General features: G+C 59.9%; 1 protein-coding gene across 4 annotated transcripts; it reads left to right on the top strand.

Annotated features, from left to right (window-relative positions):
* Window positions 1–1,626: 1,626 nt before the first annotated feature.
* Window positions 1,627–20,611, top strand: PIGQ (phosphatidylinositol glycan anchor biosynthesis class Q). Of its 4 annotated transcripts, none has more exons than XM_067707216.1 (12): window positions 1,627–1,781; window positions 5,183–5,881; window positions 7,694–7,825; window positions 8,039–8,087; window positions 9,601–9,727; window positions 10,033–10,186; window positions 10,320–10,431; window positions 11,025–11,105; window positions 11,655–11,770; window positions 12,848–12,903; window positions 13,287–13,348; window positions 14,179–14,480. In XM_067707216.1, the coding sequence occupies exons 1-12, from the start codon at window positions 1,645–1,647 to the stop codon at window positions 14,329–14,331; spliced, it is 1,878 nt and encodes a 625-aa protein (XP_067563317.1). In that variant the 5' UTR covers window positions 1,627–1,644; the 3' UTR covers window positions 14,332–14,480. The 4 variants fall into 4 exon arrangements, with proteins under 4 accessions (XP_067563317.1, XP_067563315.1, XP_067563318.1 ...); XM_067707214.1 differs by having other exon boundaries at window positions 7,967–8,087; XM_067707217.1 differs by lacking the exons at window positions 12,848–12,903; window positions 14,179–14,480 and adding an exon at window positions 20,372–20,611 and having other exon boundaries at window positions 7,967–8,087; window positions 11,655–11,769.
* Window positions 20,612–20,825: the final 214 nt, after the last annotated feature.

The raw sequence follows: 20,825 nt of genomic DNA, 5'->3' as shown, positions 1-20,825 counted from the left end.
TGGGCTTGAACGGGAACAGCCCCTCACTGTGCATGGGTCCAGCCCCCGGAGTTTGGACCATGACAGGAGGAATGTTCAGGGTTTGCAGGGTCCTCCAGGGCTGCTGGCCATGCCTTCCTGACCTTGTACATTTGCTGACACTCCTGAGCACTGCTGTCGGGCCCGGGCCTGGCCTCCTGTCTTCCTCCTGGAGAGGATTCAGACTTGGTCCACAGCCTGGATCAGCTGCCTCCCAGCCTCCAAGGCCCAAGAGGCCTGCGCTTTGGGGCTGGCAGCTGAAGCCTGGAGATCTTCAGCATGTTGGGCCAGCTACCAGCACTTACCCAGGCAGGATCTCCCACCAGGTGCCGCAGCCCCAGCCTCCTAATCAGACAGAGGCAGGCAGGGAGGGTGTGGCTGGGCGGGCAGGGCCGGGCTGGGCTGGGCTGGGCAGCCTGGGCAGGGGCGCGGCCCTGCACTGTCCACCATTTTCAGAGGTGCCCCAGGTGCCAAGCCTCCTGAAGCTTCTCTGGGCCCAGCTGAGGTAAGGGGGGAGCAGAGGAGGGGCCCCCCCCAGAGGTGCCCTGGGGTGACACATGACTGGGTTGGAAGCCTCCATGCTCCTGGTCCACTTCTCCCATGTGACACTGTCTGAGCCTTCATTTTCTCCACTGCAAATGAGGATCAAACAGCTCCAAGCTCATGGGTGGGGTTGCTGGGAGAGTTCCGGGCAGTGGTCAAGTGCAGAAGAGCCTTCCTGTGAGGACAGACTCCTGCTGCTTAAAAATAGCAGGAAAATGAGGCCGGAAGGGGTAGGGGGTGTGTGGGATTACTCTGAGTCAGGAGCCCAGCCAGGCTCCTAGTTCCAGTGGGTGGTCTTCAGGGGAAAGGGCCAGTGCCTAGTCCTGCCCCTGGGGGCTGGTGAGGGGATGGTCTCAGGGGTCTGTGGTTTAGGCCATTGCCTGACAAGGTCCCCTCCATATGTCCCAGCCCCTGCAAAGGTTGGGCAGTATTAAGTGGGTCAGTGTAAGGAAGTGTGTGGGGCAGGTGCTCTGTAAACTTTAGTAGTTGCTGCTGGTGCTAGGGGTATTGTCCCCTGGAACAGGAGGGGCCAGGGACGCCTCCTGACCATCAGATCAGATGGCTTCAGACCCTGGGCTGGCCCTCCAACCTTCGTAGCTCACTTGGCCTCTACAGGGACTAGGGTGCAAAGGGGCCAGTCTGGGGCTGGGGTGGCAGCTTTTTCTGGGACCCTATCCAGGGCCTGGGGATCCTTTCACCCTGGGATGGTGGAGACAAGATGAAGTCTGGAACCCTCAAATGTCAGGTCTACTGGATCCCTCAGATGAAGAAACCAGGCATGGGGGAGGTTTGGTGGCTGTGGGAAGGTGGGGAACTGGAAGGCAGGGGTGTTGGGGACACTGTGGATAGACTGGAGGGGGAACAAAGATGCTGCGAGGGGGACAAGGACATGGGGGACAAGGACGTTGTGCACAGGGCATGGGGAGGACAAGGACGCGGTAGAGACAAGGGCGCTGCGCGCACAGGCCACCGGCTCTGGCGACCGGAACGTTGCGTGCACGGAACGCTCGGGCGAGGGCCGGAGGGCAGCCCGGGTGCCTTTGGGGCCGGACCGTCGCGCGGCAACGCCGGGAGCGGACGGAAATGGGGCTCGTGTCTCGCGGCGCCGCCGAGGCGGGGCTGGGGGCGGCGAGTGCTGTTGACCGCCCGGGCCCGCCCGACGCGGTCCCCAACCCCACCCCGACCCCGTCAGCTGAGGGCGCGGACCCGGGGAGCAGCCGGTGAGCAATCGAGGGGCGGGCCGGCGTCCTTGCGGCGCGACCTTGGGGAGCCGACCCCGCCGGGCTGTGGGCCCCGACTCTTGCCGCGGCGGCCGCGGAAGCAGGGCCGGGAGCCCGAGGGTCTCCGGAGCCTCCTCCCGGAGGCGGCGCAGGCCTTTTGCCTCTCGGAGCCTCTATTTCCTCATCTGTAAAATGGGGACGCCGCCGGCCGCCGGCCAGGGTGGGCCTGAGACTTGGGAGGGCAGTGAGGACCCGCCAGCCCCTGCAGAAGCCCGCCCTCCCAGCCCCACGGGCCGCGTGGATGCCCTGGCGGGGAGTCTGGACCCCCGCCCTGTGGGGTGAAGGGCGGCCGGCCGGTTCCCTCTGGCCCACCCCAACCCGGGTCCCTCTGTGGACCCTTTGGAAGGGCATTCATGGTCAATGGAACTGGCTGTCAGAGCTTTACAGTTGTTCCTGACTGCAGTACAGGGCAAAAACCAGAGCCTGTGGGGAAGAGCATTCTTTACTGAATGCCTGTTGTTTTTTAAACACAAACACATGGAGTAACAATGAATTCTTGTGAGCTACTGAGGAGCAGTGACCAGGAGGCTCCGCAGAGGATGGTTTTAGCCATTTAGATGTCCCTGGCCAGTCATAACTGGGCTTTTGCTCTGAATCAGGTCTTGTGGAGGATGACAGGATGTCCACTTCACAAGGTAGATGGTTGAGTTCAGGTTATGCGGGGAGGGTCGTTCTAGTGACTGCATGCCCTGACTGATCTGGAATTGGGCTGGGTCACAGGGAACCAGGTGTCATTCATAACAGAGGCAGCTTTCCCAGGCCTGTGCCCTTGTTTTTATCACAGTCTTTAAAGATGCACACGGCTGCGTGTTACTGCCCCGCTTTCTCCCATCTGCACCTCTGCTATCGATTGCCTCCTCTTTCATCTTTTCCTGGCTGTCTGATCTGAGCAGACTTCTTTGTGTTGGTCACTCCCAGAGGCTGAGGTAGTGGTGGGGATGGGAACTTACCCCGTGATTTAAGAGTTCTCTCTCACTACCCCATAGATGGGAACACCAACCTCTGCCCTCCGCTCTTCCCCAGACATGAGGAGCTTTTTTTTTTCAAGGTAAACTTTGTAGATGAAGCATAAAACACACAAAGAAAGTGCACAGATCGTATGTGTACAGCTCAGTGAATTTTCTGAAAGTGAACCCACCGTGTAACCAGCTTCGCCCAGAGCATCTGCTCAGTGTTAGGCCAGTTGTGTTTATTTTCTGACAGTAGCTCTGGGCAGTTTTCCTTAGCTCCTGTGAAAGAAGTCCCTGAGCAGGGTGTGATTGTGCCATTTGGCTGAGCTGGTGGGTCCCGACAGGCTGGTGCTGAGAGGCTTGGACCATGATGGCTGGTCCCCTGTGGTGGTCACCAAGCGAGATGTACTGGGATCCTCACAGGCAGAATTGCTCTGTGTCTCTCACGATGCCCGTGCAGAAGTGTCAGGAAGACAAGGTGGTCCTTGATGCCCTTGCTGATGGCCACAGGAACTTAGCCCCAGGGCTGCCTTTGGGCTCCAGGCTTTCCCCTGCTGACACCCATGTTGCCTGCCCTCTCTGGTCTCTGGGGGGGAGGGGTATTTGGGAGTCCAGCTGCTGCTGGACTCAGAGGGATGCTTTTCAGTCAAAACCCACAGGTGGGAGAAGCCTCGCCCCTCCAGCCCCACTCTGGACTGCAGGGGAGGAAAGCGGCTTCACCAAGTTGCCTTTTTTTTTTTTTTAATTTATTTATTTTTTGGCTACGTTGGGTCTTCGTTGCTGTGGGTGGACTTTCTCTAGTTGCAGCGAGTGGGGGCTACTCTTCATTGTGGTGTGTGGGCTTCTCACTGCAGTGGCGTCTCTTGTTGCAGAGCATGGGCTCTAGGCGCGCAGGCTTCAGTAGTTGTGACACACGGGCCTAGTTGCTCCGCGGCATGTGGGATCTTCCCAGACCAGGGCTCGAACCCGTGTCCCCTGCATTGGCAGACGGATTCTTAACCACTGTGCCACCATGGAAGTCCTACCAGTTGCCTCTTAAGCCCTGGGCATTTGAGGCTCCTCCCACAGCCCCCCTGATCCTCAGGAAAGGGCTCCCTCAATGTCGCACCTCCCCAACATGTGTGTCCCTCTCTCTCCCCCTCTCTCCCCCTCTCTCCAAGGGCCTGTTGAGCACTGGGGCCTGGAGGACCAGGCTCAGTCTGAGGCCTGTGTCCCTCCCTCAGGTGTATCTCCAACTTGGGGGTCTTAGCTCAGGGCAGCTTCTCTGCCCTTTGTGCTGACACAGTGGGGTCGTTAGTGTCTAGGAAAGGGCGAGCTCCAAGGTGAACCCTCACCAAGGTGAACCTCCTGCCCGTCAGGCCCTGTCTAGGAGGGCTCAGGTGGGAAATGAGTTTCTTACTGAGGATCCACATCCGCAGTGAGCTGACTCCTGTGCAAGGCAGGGCTCACAGTCCCACAGGATTCAGGAATTGCAGCTGCTTGGGGATGTTATTGCTGCTCAGAGGTCCTGGGAAGGCTGGTGTCCCCTCAGCCATTCTCCAGGGCTGAAGAACTTCTCCCACCCCCATTTCTAGAACACTGCCTGGTTGCGGGAATAGGTAGTCCTGAAGGAGGTGCTCAGCTGTGACAAGAGGATGGGGCTCCCAGGGAAGGATGGGCACAGCCGCAGGCTGGAGGGTTGGGATAGATGCAGAAGCCCCATGGAGCTGAACCTGTTCCCTGAGCACCAAGGCTCCCCCAGGGGGCTCACTGGGAAGGGAGGTGGGCTTTGGCACCAGGCATGTCCCCAGGCATCTTCTGGTGCACCTGTACCAATGCCCACAGCTGCCAGCGGTGTGGACGCATCTGATTTCCCTCAGCTCAGCGGCAATTTGTTTAAATGTTCATCTTTATTCTTGCTAGCTTAGTAAGTAAATCACGGTTTGTTAGATTTTTAATTTAAATTACTTTAATTGTTAATGAGATTGTAGATTTTTCCATGTGCTACACATCAGAAACTAATCAGTTCCCTAAAAACAAAAATTAAACCCTTGTGCTCACCCCGGCACAGCCTGTGAGTGGTGCTGAGCAGGTCACGTGACCTCACCTGTATCAGCCTGCCTGTGTCTGGAGTGGGGAAGCGTTGCCCTGCCTCAGGGTAGGAATGGGAGTGGCCTGGGCCTGTACTCACAGCAGCCAGGGGCAGAGATGGACAGCTGGGCCCCCCTGCCAGCCTCGTGACCAGACCCAAAGCTGGTTGCCCCCACCTATGGGCCCAGTGGCCACGTGGATGTGTCTGTCAGGGCCACCTGTTGGCCAGGACCTGCAGCCCTGGCACTGCCAGCCACCCCGGGTCCTCGGGGCACAGTGGCACCGGCAGCAGCTCTGAGCTGAGCCCCTCCTCTCTTCCAGAGGCCCCGGCATGGTGCTCAAGGCCTTCTTCCCCACGTGCTGTGCCTCGGCGGACAGCGGCCTCCTGGTTGGACGGTGGGTCCCGGAGCAGAGCAGTGCCGTGGTCCTGGCTGTGGTGCACTTCCCCTTCATCCCCGTCCAGGTCAAAGAGCTCCTGGCCCAGGTGCAGCAGGCCAGTCAGGTGGGCGTGACTGTGCTGGGCACCTGGTGCCACCGCCGGCAAGAGCTGGAGGAGAGCCTGGGCCACTTCCTGGAGGGCCTGGGCGCCATCTTCTCCCACAAGCCCTGGTTCCAGCTATGCCGGGAGAGAGGCAGCAAGTCCTGGAGCTGCAAGGCCACCCACTGGCGGGGGCCCGCCTCCCCTGCCGCCTCCGGCGAGGACCAGGTCATGCTTATTTTCTACGACCAGCGCAAGGTGCTGCTGTCCCAACTGCACCCGCCCACGGCCCTGCCCGACCCCCAGGCTGGGGACACCACAGCCAGCGCGGGGGGCCTGGCTGCTGTCTTTGACACAGTGGCGCGTAGCGAGGCACTCTTCCAAAGTGACCGGTTCGATGAGGGCCCCGTGCGGCTGAGCCACTGGCAGTCGGAGGGCATGGAGGCTAGCATCCTCGTGGAGCTGGCCAAGTGGGCAGCAGGGCCCGTCTGCCTGTTTCTGGCCTGCCTGCTGTCTCTCATCTCAGCTGCCAGCTCCTGTCGGTAGGTGCCCCTTGGCCAGGCAAGGGAGAGTTGGGCCCCTGAGGCCTAGGCCCACCCCTTGGTGTGCAGGGATCATGGAGGCCCAGATGGCCCTTCTGAAGCTTACCGCTGCCCCCTGCACCCCTGCTCTCATCCCACGCTCCCTCCGCACTGTAGCTCAGAGGATACCCTAGTGGTGGTTTCTGTTCTGGTGTCCCTCGCTCCTGTGGCAAAGCTAGGCTTCCTGGAAGCCCCTGTGGTTGCGTGGGACACACTGAGTAGGGATACATGGTGACCCTCAGACAGCTCAGGTCCCTGAAAGGAGAATTAGATGATGAACAGACCGGGTTGTTGCCGCGCAGCGGCCACTGTTTGCCTTGCTGGCAAGTTGCTTGTCCTGCAGACCCACAGGCCCACCTGCTTCCCTGACCCCGACCTCGCAGGAGAGGCAGCCCTGGGAGGCTGTGGGACAGCATCCACTTGCTGTCTGTGGGGCTGGGGGCGTGGTCCCCAGCCTGGGCCGCTCTCTAGAATTACCGGAACACTCCTGGCTGCGGGCCTGGTCAAGGGATTTGTAAAAGCCCCTGGGGGCCCTGAGGATGCTGGGGCAGCACGTGGGTGTTCTGGCGAGTTAGCCACAGGACCCTCTCTCTATGAGAAGCCACCTCCCTGGTGGTACCACCTGGTATGGGACAACTGTGCTGCATCCTGAGGTCCAGGGTTTCGACTGTCAGGTTTGGGGACTGGCCTCGCCGGCTCACCAGGGGCTCTGGGAGTGCTCGGGCCTGTCCCTGCAGAGAGACCCCAGCAGCTACGTGTGCACACCACCTTGGGCTGTGGGGGCTGCTGGGTATCCTGTCCTGAGCGGTGGGTTTCAGAGCTTCACAGCCCCTTGGAATGAATCGTGTGAAAGTGTGTCTGGGCCTGGGTGCAACTTTGGGAAGAGAAATTCCTTTTGTCAGCTCTCAAAGAAAGCAAGAAAGGTTATGAACCGCTTGAGTGCCCCGAATCCCGATCGGCCCCTTAGGTAGGCAGGTGCTGGCTGTTGGCGGAGGTCAGGAGCCCTGTGACGTCCATGTGGGGCATGGCTGTTGCTGCCCAGGGCAGGTGCAGGTGCTGCCCAGGGCTGGTCTGAACCTCGGGGAGACCCTGCATGGGGGTCTCTGCAGCCCATGCGAGGCTGCCTTCCACTGGACTGGAATGGGGGGTGCAGTGCAGACCACACTTCACTCTTGGAATTGGGTCAGAGTGGCTTGGCTGAGGACAGAAGCTTCAAACCTTCAAGGTCAAGACCTCCTTCCTCCCGAGGGCCTGAGCGTGATCATCTGGCGGCTCTGCACTTTGCACGAGCCCTTTAGGTCCCTCCTGCCGGCAGTGGGGCTCTGGGTGGGAGCTAGGCTCTGAGTTGCCATTGGACGCTTTGTCCACCTTTGCTTGAGAACATCTCCCCTCAATGCCTTCATGTCTGTGAAGTGTCTGGTTCTTTCTTTGCTGCGTGAGAGATAATTCTCGTTGAGCAGTCAGGTCAGCTGAAACCCTTGACACGGACACGCGTCCGGCAGGCACTCAGCTTCAGTGCCTGGAGTCAGCACCTTGCGTTCCCAGTTGATGTTTGTGAGTGACCGCAACCCCCGCTGGGCTGCCCACCTGGGTCCTCCCCCCGTGTCCCCGCCCCGCTGAGTTCAGGAGTGTGGCTACTGGTATTTGGGGAGACCAGGGCCCTTCCTCTCTGCACGTTGAGGGATATTGGCCACGGCTGAGACGGCCCTCCCTCCCTGGTGGGCAGAAGAACCCCAGAGACCCGGAGGTCCATCCTTCTCCCCTCCTCCGCAGGGTGTTCAAGCTGTGGCCACTGTCCTTCATCTGGAGCAAACTCTCCACGTGCGAGCAGCTCAGGCACCGGCTGGAGCAGCTCACACTCATCTTCAGCACCCGGAAGGCTAAGAACCCCGCCCAGCTGATGAGGTGCGGGTCCTGCCCTGGTCTCCTCCACAGTGGCCAGACGCGCCACGGGCCCAGCCCCTTCCCCACAGCAGGCCTGCCCAAGCTGACCCTTTCTGGCCACGCCACCCTCACCACTCGCTCCTGTTGGACCCCTCCTTCCAGGAAGGCCAACATGCTTGTCTCTGTGCTCTTGGATGTGGCCCTTGGCCTCACGTTGCTGTCCTGGCTCCACAGGAAGGACCTCATCGGGCAGCTGGCTGATGCCCTCATCCCTGTGGCTGACGTGAGTTGGTTGAGGTGTACTTGAACACCTGTTTCCCAGGGTTGGGGGGCAGGACCCTTCCTGGGGGCAGCAGAGCCCCCTCAGCCAGCCAGAGCAGCTCACCCCTGACCCCAGACAAGTCCCCTAGGAGCTGCTGTGTCTTACAGAATAGGTGGGGCTGTGTAGACCTGGGCCCTCCAGCTCCTGGCCTCTTCCTGCAGGTGGCCTGTCTGGAGCCCCCTTGTGTTGGAGACTTTTAGGGGGAGCCACCTCCCTGCCAGGCTCAGTGTCATGGCATCCCCATTGCCTCCCCACCGTGCATGACCATTTCTGCTCTCCTGGTTCTTCGGGGTGGCTCACTTTTGGCCTGGGCGCTCTGCACAGTCAGCATCACAGAGACCTTGTGTGCGTGCCGGTGTCTGTGTGGTCGAGCTCAGCCTCCCACCCTGATGCCTGCACCAGTTCTGCATCTCCCATGCTGAGAGCCAGAGGCACCAGCTCATCGGCTGTGCTCCTGAACTTGCCCTGCACAGTCTGTGCGCCGTTCCCAGGGCCTGGGCACCGCCCCAGCCTCCTCTCCCTTCCACAGTCATCCTCCCACTGTCTGTCCGTGCTGGCTCTGAGCCTTCATCTTCTTTGCCTCCTTCAGAGGCCCTGTCACTTCTATTGGGAGATTGTCTTCTTGCCTAGGGCAGCCCCTCTGGTCCCTCAGTGCCCCACCCCCCCTCCCCCTCTGCCCAGGCCTCTGTGGGGCTCCTGGCCCTGGGTGTGGTAGAGCCGCTGCGGCCTGGCTGCGAGGTCCTTGTGGACTCAGCTGCTGCCTGCTGTCATCAGCGTCCAGGCACAAGTGTGCACTGGGCCTGCTTGTGGCCAGGCCAGGACCCTGCAGGCAGGAGCCCCTACAGGCCAAGAGTCCCATAGCTTCTCAGGGAAGCCTGGCCCAGGAGGCAGGAGGGTGCTCTGCCTTTTGGCCAGCTTCATCCTAGGCCTCCCTTTTGCAAAATTGCTCAGAAATATAAATATTTAATTTAAAAATGAAAGCCTCTTCCTGACGCCAAGCTCTTATCCTTTAAATATTAAATAAGGTCTATTTATAAAGAACATTCTGTTCCCCTTCTCACTGCTCCTGACACGGCAGAGGCCTTCACCCAGGGTTGGGAAAGGCCTGCATTGGTACGTGGGAGGGAGGTGGCAGACTCTGGGGCAGGGATGTCGGTCCTGTGGCCTCAGTGTTGGCGATGAGGCCAGGAGTCCTGCAGGCCTGCCTCCCAGGGCTGGCACAGCTTTCCTCCTGGGGCAGCCAGGACAGTAGTTGGCCTCCCTGCTTGCTTGTGAGGGTCCCTGTGCTATCTCTGGTCCTCACTTGACATTGTTCTTCCCTCTGCGGGACCCTCCAGCACCCACCTCCTCCCTGCCCGCCTTCTACGGGGGCCCCTGATGGGCTTGACCCCCTCACTCTCACTCAGGGTCACCCAGATGGGTAACTGGGGTGGGGCCAGTTGATGGACGGTGTGGCCCTCATGTGTCCTCGCAGCACGTGGCCGAGGAGCTCCAGCATCTGCTACAGTGGCTGATGGGCGCACCCGCTGGGCTCAAGATGAACCGGGCGCTGGACCAGGTGCTGGGCCGCTTCTTCCTGTACCACATCCACCTGTGGATCAGTGAGTGCCAGTCAGGCGGGCCGCCTCGGGGTTTCACCCAGCCCCACTGACCCGCACTTTGGCTCCTGAAGCCCGTGCCCCCGGGGACATAGACCCTGGCTGAGGGGGGGCAGTGGGGCCCAGCCAGGCCCTGTCCCCTTGGTCTCTGCTTCCTGTTGACCCAGCATCCCATGTGTGGAGCCTTGCTATGCTGTGCTGGCCACTCACAGTTTCCAGAAGCTTGGGGCAGCCATCCTCATGGTGGGCTTGGGGGGGACCAGGACCTCCCTGGGCTCCCCCCTCAAGGCTGACCCCCATCCCACCAGGCTACATCCACCTCATGTCCCCCTTCATTGAGCGCATCCTGTGGCATGTGGGCCTCTCAGCCTGCCTGGGCCTGACGGTCGCCCTGTCCATCCTCTCAGACATCATAGCCCTCCTCACCTTCCACATCTACTGCTTCTATGTCTATGGCGCCAGGTGGGTGTGCACCCCCCCACTCCTGCGGGCTGACCCAGTGCAGCCCCCCGAGCCCTGGGCACCACAGACAGGCTTCCGGGGCCGGGTGGGCATGGGGTCACCAGCCCAGCTCTGATGGTACCACGTCCTGCAGGCTATACTGCCTGAAGATCCATGGCCTGTCCTCACTCTGGCGCCTGTTCCGAGGGAAGAAGTGGAATGTTCTGCGCCAGCGCGTGGACTCCTGCTCCTATGACCTGGACCAGGTACCGGCTCCAGCTCCAGTCCAGCTGCCCCTTCCGATGGGCCGGTGCAACTGCTCAGGCACCACAAGGGGCAGCCTCACTCCTGTTTTGCAGGGCTCCGGGGTGTATGGGGAGCTGCAAGGGGTAGGGTGTATGCAGGACCTCAGACAGGGCGAACCTTGCCCAGGCGGGGATGGACCCTGCTCTCAGGAGGCTGCGGGGCTGCAGGTGCTTAAGGTGACCTTGCACAGGGCTTGGCTCTGGCTAGTCCCATTAGCTTGCTCAGACCTGACACAGGGACCCTGAGTGCTGCCTTCCAGGGCACGTTTTTTGCTGCCTAATTTTCACCACCCTCCTGTCTTTAGTGTACGGGCTGTATACCCTGTCAGCTGGTCTCCCCAACCCCTGTCACCCCATGTGTCACCGGGTCTGGAGGCAGGTGTCCCTCCCAGTACTGGAGAGAGCTGTCCTGAGTGGGCTTCCCCAAGTGGTCTCAGGAAGCTGGCAGGCGTTCCATCTCTGCTCAATTACAGGACGGATTTAGTGGGATGGGTATCGGGTGTGCCCAGTGCTGGCAGGGCTGTCGCTGATGCTGGCATCCTTTCTCCCTGTAGCTGTTCATCGGGACCTTGCTGTTCACCATCCTGGTCTTCCTTCTGCCCACCACGGCCCTGTACTACTTGGTGTTCACCCTGGTGAGCCAAGTGCTGTGTACCATGGGGGTGCTGGGCGTGTCACCTGGCCAGTGGACCTAGCCCACAGTGCTTGGAGTGGTGACTGCTAGCAGCTGTGGGCAGGTCGTCCATCCCTGCCGGCCACATGGGGTGTGGCTGTTCTGGACTCTGGGCAGTGTGTGCTGGCCCTGGAACAGGCAGGGGTCCCACCCGCGGGGGACACCACCCACTACTGCTCTGGGACACGCATCTGGGTTCACAGAGGGCAGGGGTCTCCCGTGTTATGGGGGAGGCGAGCACAGACAGCAGGAGGGGAGTGGCCCCCGGGTGGCTGGGCTGAGGGCCCAGTGGCATGTTTCCCTGGGTTGGAGCACCACCTCCTCTGACCTGGCAGCAGGGCAGACCGCTCCAGCCTGTGGCTTCCCTGCCTCCTTGTGCTCAGGCCTCAGGTTCAGGGCGGGGGTCCCTGCCCTCCTCTTGGGACCCGTCAGGCTGTTCTGCTCAGGGGCATGCAGTGTGGCTGTGGCCACAGTCCCAGGTCAGAGACCCTAAGCACTGTCTGTGATGCAGCTCCGGCTCCTGGTGGTCGCTGTACAGGGCCTGATCCATCTGCTTGTGGACCTCATCAACTCCCTGCCACTGTACTCACTCGGCCTCCGGCTCTGCCGGCCCTACAGGCTCGCAGGTAGGTCTGCATGCTGGCTAGGCGGCGCACCTGCGGGCCCTGGATGCAGCCGTGTGTGGGGCGGGCAGGGAGGACAAGAACCTGGTCCCGGGGCCTGAGCTGGAGGGAGAGGCTCCCTGCCCTCAGGTTCAGAGGCCACATAGGCAGCCCTCAGCCTCCCCTGTGACGAGTGTGGACGTTTGCTCTGAGGTCTGTCTGCAGTAGTCCTGTAGGTGGTGCCTGAAAGTGGCTCAGAAAAGACGTGTCTCGTGTGGTTGTGTGGAGCTGTGTGTGCCTGCTGGTGCCTCTCCTCCTGGAGGGGACCGGCCAGGGTGGAGGACGCCGGGCTGGCCAGAGCTGTGTGACAGGCGTGCCTCCCGCCCCGCCCCCAGCAGGCCACCACCTGCGGGGACAACACGCACCAGCTCAGCTGCTCCTGTCATCCCCTCTGCAGGTGATGCCCCTGTTTGCATGCTGACACCAGCCACGGGTTGGCCAGATGCCCCTGACAGGAGGCTGTCCCCACTGCAGGCCTAGGGAGGCCCGACCCAACTGGTCACTGAGTTGTGGGTTGGCTCATCCGGTTCAGGGGCTTTGAACATAACAGGAAACTTGAGGAGTTGCTGGCACGGCCCCAGAGCTGACCAGCATGCCCAGGAGCCCCTGGACTAGTTTGCAAATGGCAGCTCGGCCGCACGCCAGAGTTCACGGCTGCTGCTCCCAGCCAGTTCCGAGTCAGAAGACATGAATGTGCATGTTCCCTGGGCTTTGGGCCTTGAGTCTGCCCGCTGGATGGCCTCAAACCCTCTTTCCAAGCCACGTTCTCCACAGACCCCCAGGTGGCCCAGGCCAGGGGCCCATGTGTAGTGCTGTCCATGCTCCCTGGTCCCCCAGCCCCCACCCACACTTCAGCACGCCTGGAAGCAGGCAGGTGGAGAGCCTGGACCCGGCACCTTCCTCTCCCAGCCCTCAGCTCACAGCTAGAGCAGAGTCCTTTTAACTTGACATAAAAGGCCACAGATGCCGCCTCTTCTCTCCACCGAGTTTGCCTTGGGGCCTCTTCATCAATTGATAATTAGCTCCTGTTTCTCCTTTCAAGACCTTCCGCCTTGGGAATCCCCAGGCTTGAGAGCCCACACTGCAGGCCAGAGTGTGGTGGGTCCCTGAGTTAGCCGTGCACACAGCAGTTGGAAGGCACTGAGATGCCAGCAGGGTGCCCACCACCCAGCAAGTGCCTCGTCCACTCTGGGAAAACCCCTGTCCTACTCAGAAAGCAGCACAACCTGCCCGCTTTTCCCCGCCTGCTAGACCCGCAGCTTTGGTCTCTCAGTGCAGTTCTGCAGGAGGCCCTGACGAGGGCCAGGCTGCAGCTCAAGGAGGCAGATGGGAAGGACGGGCTGGAGAGGCGAGCTGCTGCCCGGGCAGCCTGTAGCCCTCGGAATGCCGCTCGGAGCAGGAGCGCTGGTGGGGGCGGCCTGCAGGGCCCTGGGAGCCCTGGAAGGCCACCCTCCCTCACGGGGACCTTGCTCTCCTTACAGCCGGGGTGAAGTTCCGAGTCTTGGAGCACGAGACTGGCAGGCCCCTCCGCCTCCTGATGCAGGTAAGGCCTCCACACAGCCCTCATGCTGTTGCCCGCCATGAGGCCACCCATGTTCTGAGGCATGTTCTGTGCCGCCCTGGGTGTGGGCCTCACAGGCCTGGGTGAGGTGCAGGCAGGAGGGCCCAGCAAAGCTGAGGGGTGGGGCCCGGGGGAGACTCGCCCACCCCCAAGGCCTCTGGGCACCATGAACCTCTGTGCCTGGAACCTCCCCCAGCAGGGCCCATATATGGGGTCCCGTATGCTGTGCCAGACACCCTCAGCCACCCAGGGCACCTGCCTGCTGGGCCTGCATCCCTGTCTCCTGCCCTGGGCCCCCGGCCTCTCCTTCCAGGCAGAATAGCAGAGACTTGGCAAAGGCCTCAGGACACACCTGAGGCCTACTCTGTTGAGCTCCTTTATCTTAAGCAGTCTGGGGCCTGTCTAGCGGGAGGGAGCAGGCCAGGTGCCGGTGTTGCTGGATGCAGGTGTCCGGTTGGCCTGAGGGGAGAAGTCAGATGCTGAGGCAGCTGGGCCCTGTGTGGTTTTCTCGGGAGTGTCCTGAGTCCCACTTGAGGAGGCTCCAGGGAGCTGAGTGAGTCCTGGAATGGAGGGGTCGGTGCCCCGCAGCCGGGCCAGAGTGGAGCCCGCCTGACCGTGGCCCAAGCCTGCCTCCCAAGCCGCTCACCCTGACCCCCGTGTACCCCAGGTGACAGCGCATCTGGCACAGAGCTGGCCCTGCCCCATGGTTGTCCAGCCCAGGGACCCCCCACGCAGGCCTGCCGGTCCTAGAGAGCTGGACTCCCAGGGAGTTGGGGGCTGTGTCCCGCTGACCGCTGCCCTTGTGCTTCCAGATAAACCCCCTGCCCTACAGTCGCGTGGTGCACACCTACCGCCTCCCCACCTGTGGTTGCCACCCCAAGCACTCCTGGGGTTCCCTGTGCCGCAAGCTGTTCTTCGGGGAGCTCATCTACCCCTGGAGGCAGAGAGGGAACAAGCAGGACTGAGGGGCCCTGGCCACCAGCTGGCCCAGCACCACCTCCTGCCAGGGTGTCAGGGTAGCACATGGTCCTGCTCTTCGCCTTCCTGCCCCTGGTTGCCTGGGGCCTCTGCAGGCCCTGCCGGGGCCCTGCCTGCCACATCTCCTCCTGTCTCTGAGGTCGTGGGAGTAGTGAGCAGGAGGATGCGGGAACGGCCAGCCAGGCCAGCGGCCCACGCTCCAGCACCAGCACATTTGCCTCGGGAACCCCCTGCTGACCTGTTGTGATGGCACGGTTAACCTGGTGCGCACCGGCCCCCCAGGCCTATCCAGAACCCCCGTCCTGCCCCCCACCCCAGTCTATACCCAGACCCTAGGAGGGGGTGCAGAGCCCTGCCTCTGCCCACCATGCCCGTTCCCAGTGGGGTGGGCTGGCAGGTCTTTCTGGCTGCTCATTGGCGCCCCATCCTATCATGAGGTGGAGGGGATCCTTCCCAGGGTGCACTCAAGTGTCCTTGAGACTCTGGCCCCCAAGCATCTCCTTCTCTGGGGGATGCCCTCCTGGGTCCCCAGTGCCTTCCAGCTGTCTCAGTGGAGCCACCGCCAGCCAGTCTGGGGGATCCAAGCCACTGCTGAACCCCAGCGCAGTCCAGCAGCTCTAGGAACCTGGGCAGCAGCGCCCCTCATGCCCTGATTCACATAGGGCTTACTTGTTGATGCTCCTGGAGAGACTGCTCTGCAGGAGGAGCTGCCCTCAGGGCTTTGGGTGTCCCTGTGTGAAGCCAGGCCACATGGGGTGCCTGGAGCTGTCAGCAAAGACCCACGCACCCGGCTGCCCCGTTCCTGCCCTGTACCCCTGCAAATCTTCCATCTCGCTCACCGGCTTCTCCTGGGCAGATGCTCCTGCAGCCCCCAGGGAGGGGTCCTAGCACTCAGGCTGCATCTCCCTGCTGGCCACAGGCAGAATCTGAGTGTGGGTGTGAGCCCCAGAATCCCCAGGGGGAGGAAGCCTCAAGACGCGGTTGGCGTCACATACGGTGTGTCATCGTGGAGTTGGAGATGTTCATGCTGTAGGCAGCGGGGCAGCGCTCTCTGTCCATCCCAGGCACTTGGGACTGTCCACTTCTGCCACCCACGCTCCTTGGCTGTGGGCCACAGTGGGAGGGGGCCTGGAGGAGTCCCCACCAGCCCAGGGTCGGGCAGGAGGGGTACTGGCTCTGTCTTTTCTGCTGGGACAATAAAGCCTCCCACATATTTGGAGTGTGCGCTCTGCCTTCCCATCACCACGTGGGCAGTGGGTCTGGGGAGGCGCCCCTTCTCCTGGGGTGGCGGGACAGCTGGCCCCCACTTTTTGTCTTGAGATGATTACCATGCCTGTTTCCTGTTTGTTGCCAAGCTGCGGGGCACTGGGCTCCCTGTCCCCTAGAGCAGGCTTCTTTGCAGGTCTGGTGTGTGTGTACGTAGGCTCTGGCCTCTTGAAGATGTCCTCGTGTGGATGGATGGACCCAGGGCCACTTGCTTTCCAGTTTTGGCCTTGCCGTGGCATGAGGAGCTCCCAGGGCAGGGCTGGGGGCAGGGGTGCAGACCTCTCTGGGAGCAGGGGTGAGCTCTGATATATATATTTGTCACCACCTGAAACCTGTGGACTCCACACAGGAAGGGGCTCTCCCTGATGGACTCTGCCTGACCTGCAGCCTCCAGGGGCCCTCAGGTGGCTTCCTCTGTGCCTGCTGTACTGGCTACGGAGGCAAGGGGGTTGGAGCCCAAAGAGGTCACTCAGCAACTGCCAGGCCTGCATCACCACTGAGGGTCAGCAGAGGGCCCCACATGGCTCCTGGTGGGCAGGACCACACCCCAGAGCCTGCTGAGAAGAGCCTCCATCACCTGCATTTCTGGGGCCACCTTCCCAGTCACTAGATGCCAAGACACAGAGATGGCCCATGGGGCCTGCCTCACCTCCCGCTGAATTCTCTCCCCTGCTCTGCCCAGCCTGCTGGGCGGCGATGGCTGTGTTCCAGGCCTTTTCTGGCAGCTGTCACTCTCATGCCAGGTGTGGGGCTGCCTGCCCATCTCCCAAGGGCCAGCCCAGGCCTGGCACCAGAGCTGGCCGAGGGAACAGTGGTCACTCCAGCCACTAGCAGCCACCAAGACGTGCCACCTGCATGTCCTAGGCTGCTCCTATCCTGTGTGTCGTCCCTGGACCTGTACAGCCCTTGCCTAGGGACAGCCTTCATCTGTGGCCCCTCATCCTCAACCCAGGGCTCTGACCACCCCTGCCACGCTGACCTGGCAGAGCCTTGTCCTACAACTTCTCCGAGGCTGATCTTCAGGCTGCCCTGAAAAGTGGATGATTCCCTTTTCAGCTGGGGCCACCACCTCCCAGACAGGTCCTCACGGCCACCCACAGAGAAGGGCCCTGTGCTCTTCCAGTGTGGAGACAAGCTCAGAGAGGGGAGGTGAGCTGCTGAAGCAAGCGGTCTGAGCCACATAGTTCACTCCCGCCAGCTCCCTCCTGTCCTTGAAAACTTACTTTGATGTGATTTCAACTCAAAGAAACAGCTAGCACATCACAACCTTCAGCAAATTCCCTGGGGCTAATGTTCTGCCACAGCTGCTTTTTCGTGCTCGTGCTCTAACTTTTCTAAACCATCTGGTCATCAGTTGCCCCAATTGTGCTCCTAAGATGCCCAGTGTATATCTTGTAAAGCCAAGGACTGACCTGTGTAACCAGGGCACGGCAAGGAGCATGGGTGGGGCCACCTTGCTTCCCATGCTCCTGGGCGCCAGTCTCAAGAACCCTTTGCCCTCAGCCACCCCACAGCCCGTCTCTGCCTTTCCCAGCACTGGGGTCCTCAAAGATCCAGCCAGTCACTTGGTAGCCTGTCCCTATGTGGGGTTCATCTGATGATTCTGAGATTCAGTTCCTGTGCTCTTAGTGTGAACATGTAAATGCCGCTGTGTCCTTCTCAGGCATTGCCTTGGGAGGAACACTGTGTCTGCCCAAACCAGTGACGTCAACCTGACCCACCAGGTTCTCTGCAAAGCTACTCTCCCTTTTACATAACAAGTGATTAGTACAGAGATATTTTCGACCACGTGACCGTCCTGTCCCTCCTCCCCCTCTGGCCCACTAGCTGGCAGCGTCCACCATTGATTCTTGCTGGGTACACACAGCTTTCCACGCCCTCTGCCTGTAGGACTTGAGTGGGGCCTCTCCTGGCAGCAGGCCTGGACTGGGGGTCAAGTAACTGACACTTGTGTGAGAGCTCCTAGGGCACCAGGGCCAAGGTCTGTTTGCCCCAATGGGTGGTCCCCAGGCCCTTCTGAGTGGACAGCTTTGGGTATCCTGGAGTGGGGGGAAGGAGGCACCCCAGACCACTTGTTTGTTCCCTCCTGGACAGAGGCTGAGTCTGGAGGCCTGGCCCCCATCCTCACTCGGAGCCAGTGGGTGTGGGAACTGCAGGGGAGACTGTCAGGGCTCTTCACCAGACACCTCTGGGGCCTCCAGAGGGACTCAGAGTTACCCTCGACCACCCAACACCTGGGCGCCTCGCAGGGCTGACCCAGGACCTGCGATCGGAGGGCTGTTCTGGGCTGCTTTGTCCTTGGCCTGAGGTTCCTCCAAGGTCCCCTGGGCCAGGCCTGGCACTTAGTGGGTCCCAGGGCATCCTTGCAGAAGGGCATGCAGCTACGTTGGAGGCCGGCTCCTCCACCCACAGGGCCTCCTGGACAGCAGGGAATGGCACCCCTCCAGCCATCCCTCCCTTGACTGGGCCCCACTGCCCCAGACCCTGTGGGTTCCTGCGGTGCCTTTCTGCTCTGAGGTTGGGAAGTCGGAGGTCAGAGGGAACCGGAGCAGCACAGGAAACCAGTAAATCAGGAGGACAGGAAGCACCTGAAAGGTTACTGAGTCTTGCTCCCAGGATCAGACTCCGTGGACAGGTTCTAGGGATGGTCACGCCTGCTGCACAAGCTGTGCTGGGAAGGACCCAGCTGGCCTCACTTCGTCCCTGGTGATGGAGAACCAGGCAGCGGGGCCTACAGCTGCTGGAGCCCCTTCGGGGGAAGTCCTGATGTACAAAGGGTGCTTTTGGTTTAAATTCTCTGCAAAGTGGAATGATAATAGTTTCTCACCCCCCATCCCTTCTGGGCAGCCTCAGAAACCGAGGACATGTCAGCCCCACATGGCTTCCAGCCCCAGAGAGGGGCCTCAGTGACTTCAAAGCAGGGAGTAGGCAAAGCCAGGCTGAGGCGGGCTCCAGCTTGGGTGTAGTGACCTCTGCCAAAGAGGCCGCCTTGGCCGTGGTTGGGGGGTGGCAGGTGGTGGGGACTCAGCTCCCCGCCCCCACCAGCTGAAGGCTAACAAGACTCTGCCCACTGGCTGTCGTTTCTGTAAACACTGTGCTGTGGGTGCATGTGCCCTTTCTCTTTTTTTTTTTTTTTTAATAAATATATTTATTTATTTTTGGCTGTGTTGGGTCTTCATTTCTGTGCGAGGGCTTTCTCCAGTTGCGGCAAGCGGGGGCCACTCTTCATTGCCCAGGCTCAGTAGTTGTGGCTCACGGGCCTAGTTGCTCCGCGGCATGTGGGATCTTCCCAGACCAGGACTCGAACCCGTGTCCCCTGCATTGGCAGGCAGATTCTCAACCACTGCGCCACCAGGGAAGCCCCATGTGCCCTTTCTGTACACGCTGGGGGCCATGTCTGCTGTAAGCCATCATCCAGGGTTTGGCCACTCTGTGGATTACGAATGAGCAGGTGGCCTCGCCCATCCCTGGCCAGCCTCTGCTCTTGAATGTCCCAGAGGGCCAGGAGGATACCAGGAGAGCCTCTCCCTGAAGGCAGGTGAGAAAGGCCCAGGTGCTTGCTGCCCACCCAACAGAGGGACCAGCTCCTCAGGAAGCCTCCCCGGGCACCCCACCAAAGTGAAACAGCAGAGTCCACATGGCTCACTGCCCAATGAGGGTTATCTGCAGCTTGTGGGGGGTGGTCACTCGGTGTTGTGCCCTGCCCATGCAGGGGTCTGCTCTCTATGAAGACCACCTGCTGCTGGAGGCACAGCCCAGGCTCAGTGATCCCTTGGGAGGAGTTCTTGCTGCCCTGTTTCTCGCCTGCTGGACAGATGTGCCAGCCCAGCTGTCCTTGGTGCAGCCCTCGGGGCCTGGTCACTATGATGATGTGCTTGTTCTCTCTGCACAAATCTGCTTTTTAGGGAGCCCCAACCCACACGTGGCCTCTCCCTAGCATGCACCCTCAGTGCCTCGTCCAGCTGAGTCTAGTGGCTCAGCTTGGACAATGTATCCTTTTGATTGATTTATTATTTTTAACAGCTTCATTGAAGCATATTTTACATATTATAAAATTCACCCATTTCAAGTGTGCAATTCAAGGATTTTTAATAATTTTATCAAGTAGTGTAACCATCACCAATTTTAGAACATTTTCATCACCCCAAAGGGAAACAGGGTACCACTAAGCAGTTACTCACCATTTTCCCCTCCCCCAGGCGCTGGCAACCACTAATTTACTTTCTGTGGATTTGCCTATTCTGGAAGTTTCACATAAATGAAATGTAGCAGGTATCAGCACTTTATTCCTTTTTATGGATGAAAATCCATTGTGCGGATAGGCCACATTTTGTTTATCCATTGATTTGTTGATGGATGTTTGAGTTGTTTCCACCTTTTGGCTATTGTGAGTAATGCTGCTGTGAATATTCATGCACAAGTTTTTGTTTAAGTGTATATTTTCATTCCTCTAGGAGACGAATTGCTGCATTGTATGGTACTTTTATGCTGAACTTTTTGACTTACTAGTTGTCAATTACATGTCATATGTGAATATGTTCTCGTGAAAATGTTATCAATGACGAGAACGTCACTCTCCACCTCCAACCCCAAAGGAAACGATGCTATCCATTTGGTGAGCATCATTCCAGGTTTTATCCTGTGCATACATTACATTTTGCTATATGTAAATCTAGAATGAAATGAACTAAGTTTTTAAAGCATAATCGTTGAAGTTACACTGAATATACTGTACTATCATTTGCTTACTTGTCTTCTCAGGTCAGTATTGCCTGCATCTTACCTTGTTCATCGAAGGGGCTGCGTGAACCTGGTTGATTTAATGGCACCCTATCGGGGGCTCCAGATGGCTTCACTACTTTCACCATCACCACAGCGCTACAGTGAAATTCTTTCAGCTAATTTCTGAGAATTTCTCCAGGCTCAGTGAGATATGGAATTATTAGGCTGTTCAACCAACCTCCCAGAGAGCTGTTCCCCACATCCTGGCCCACATGCGACATTGCCAATCTAATATGAAAAGAGTATTACTTTGCTTCACTTTCCATCTTGCAGAGTAAAACTGTATCTTCGCACGACTTCATACGCTTTTCATAACCCACCCATTCTGTAAACAACCCCAAAGTCACTTGCTCCTCGAGTGCCCCTGGTCAAGCCTCAGAGCCTCACGCCCTGACCCTCTTCCTGGGCCCTCCTGGGTCCTCCACTTGACCTG

The sequence above is a fragment of the Pseudorca crassidens genome, chromosome 15 (assembly GCF_039906515.1).
Source record: "Pseudorca crassidens isolate mPseCra1 chromosome 15, mPseCra1.hap1, whole genome shotgun sequence".
Classification (NCBI taxonomy): Eukaryota; Metazoa; Chordata; class Mammalia; order Artiodactyla; family Delphinidae; genus Pseudorca; species Pseudorca crassidens.
The sequence above is the reverse complement of the archived record's forward strand: the minus strand, read 5'-3'. Positions and strand labels throughout refer to the sequence as shown.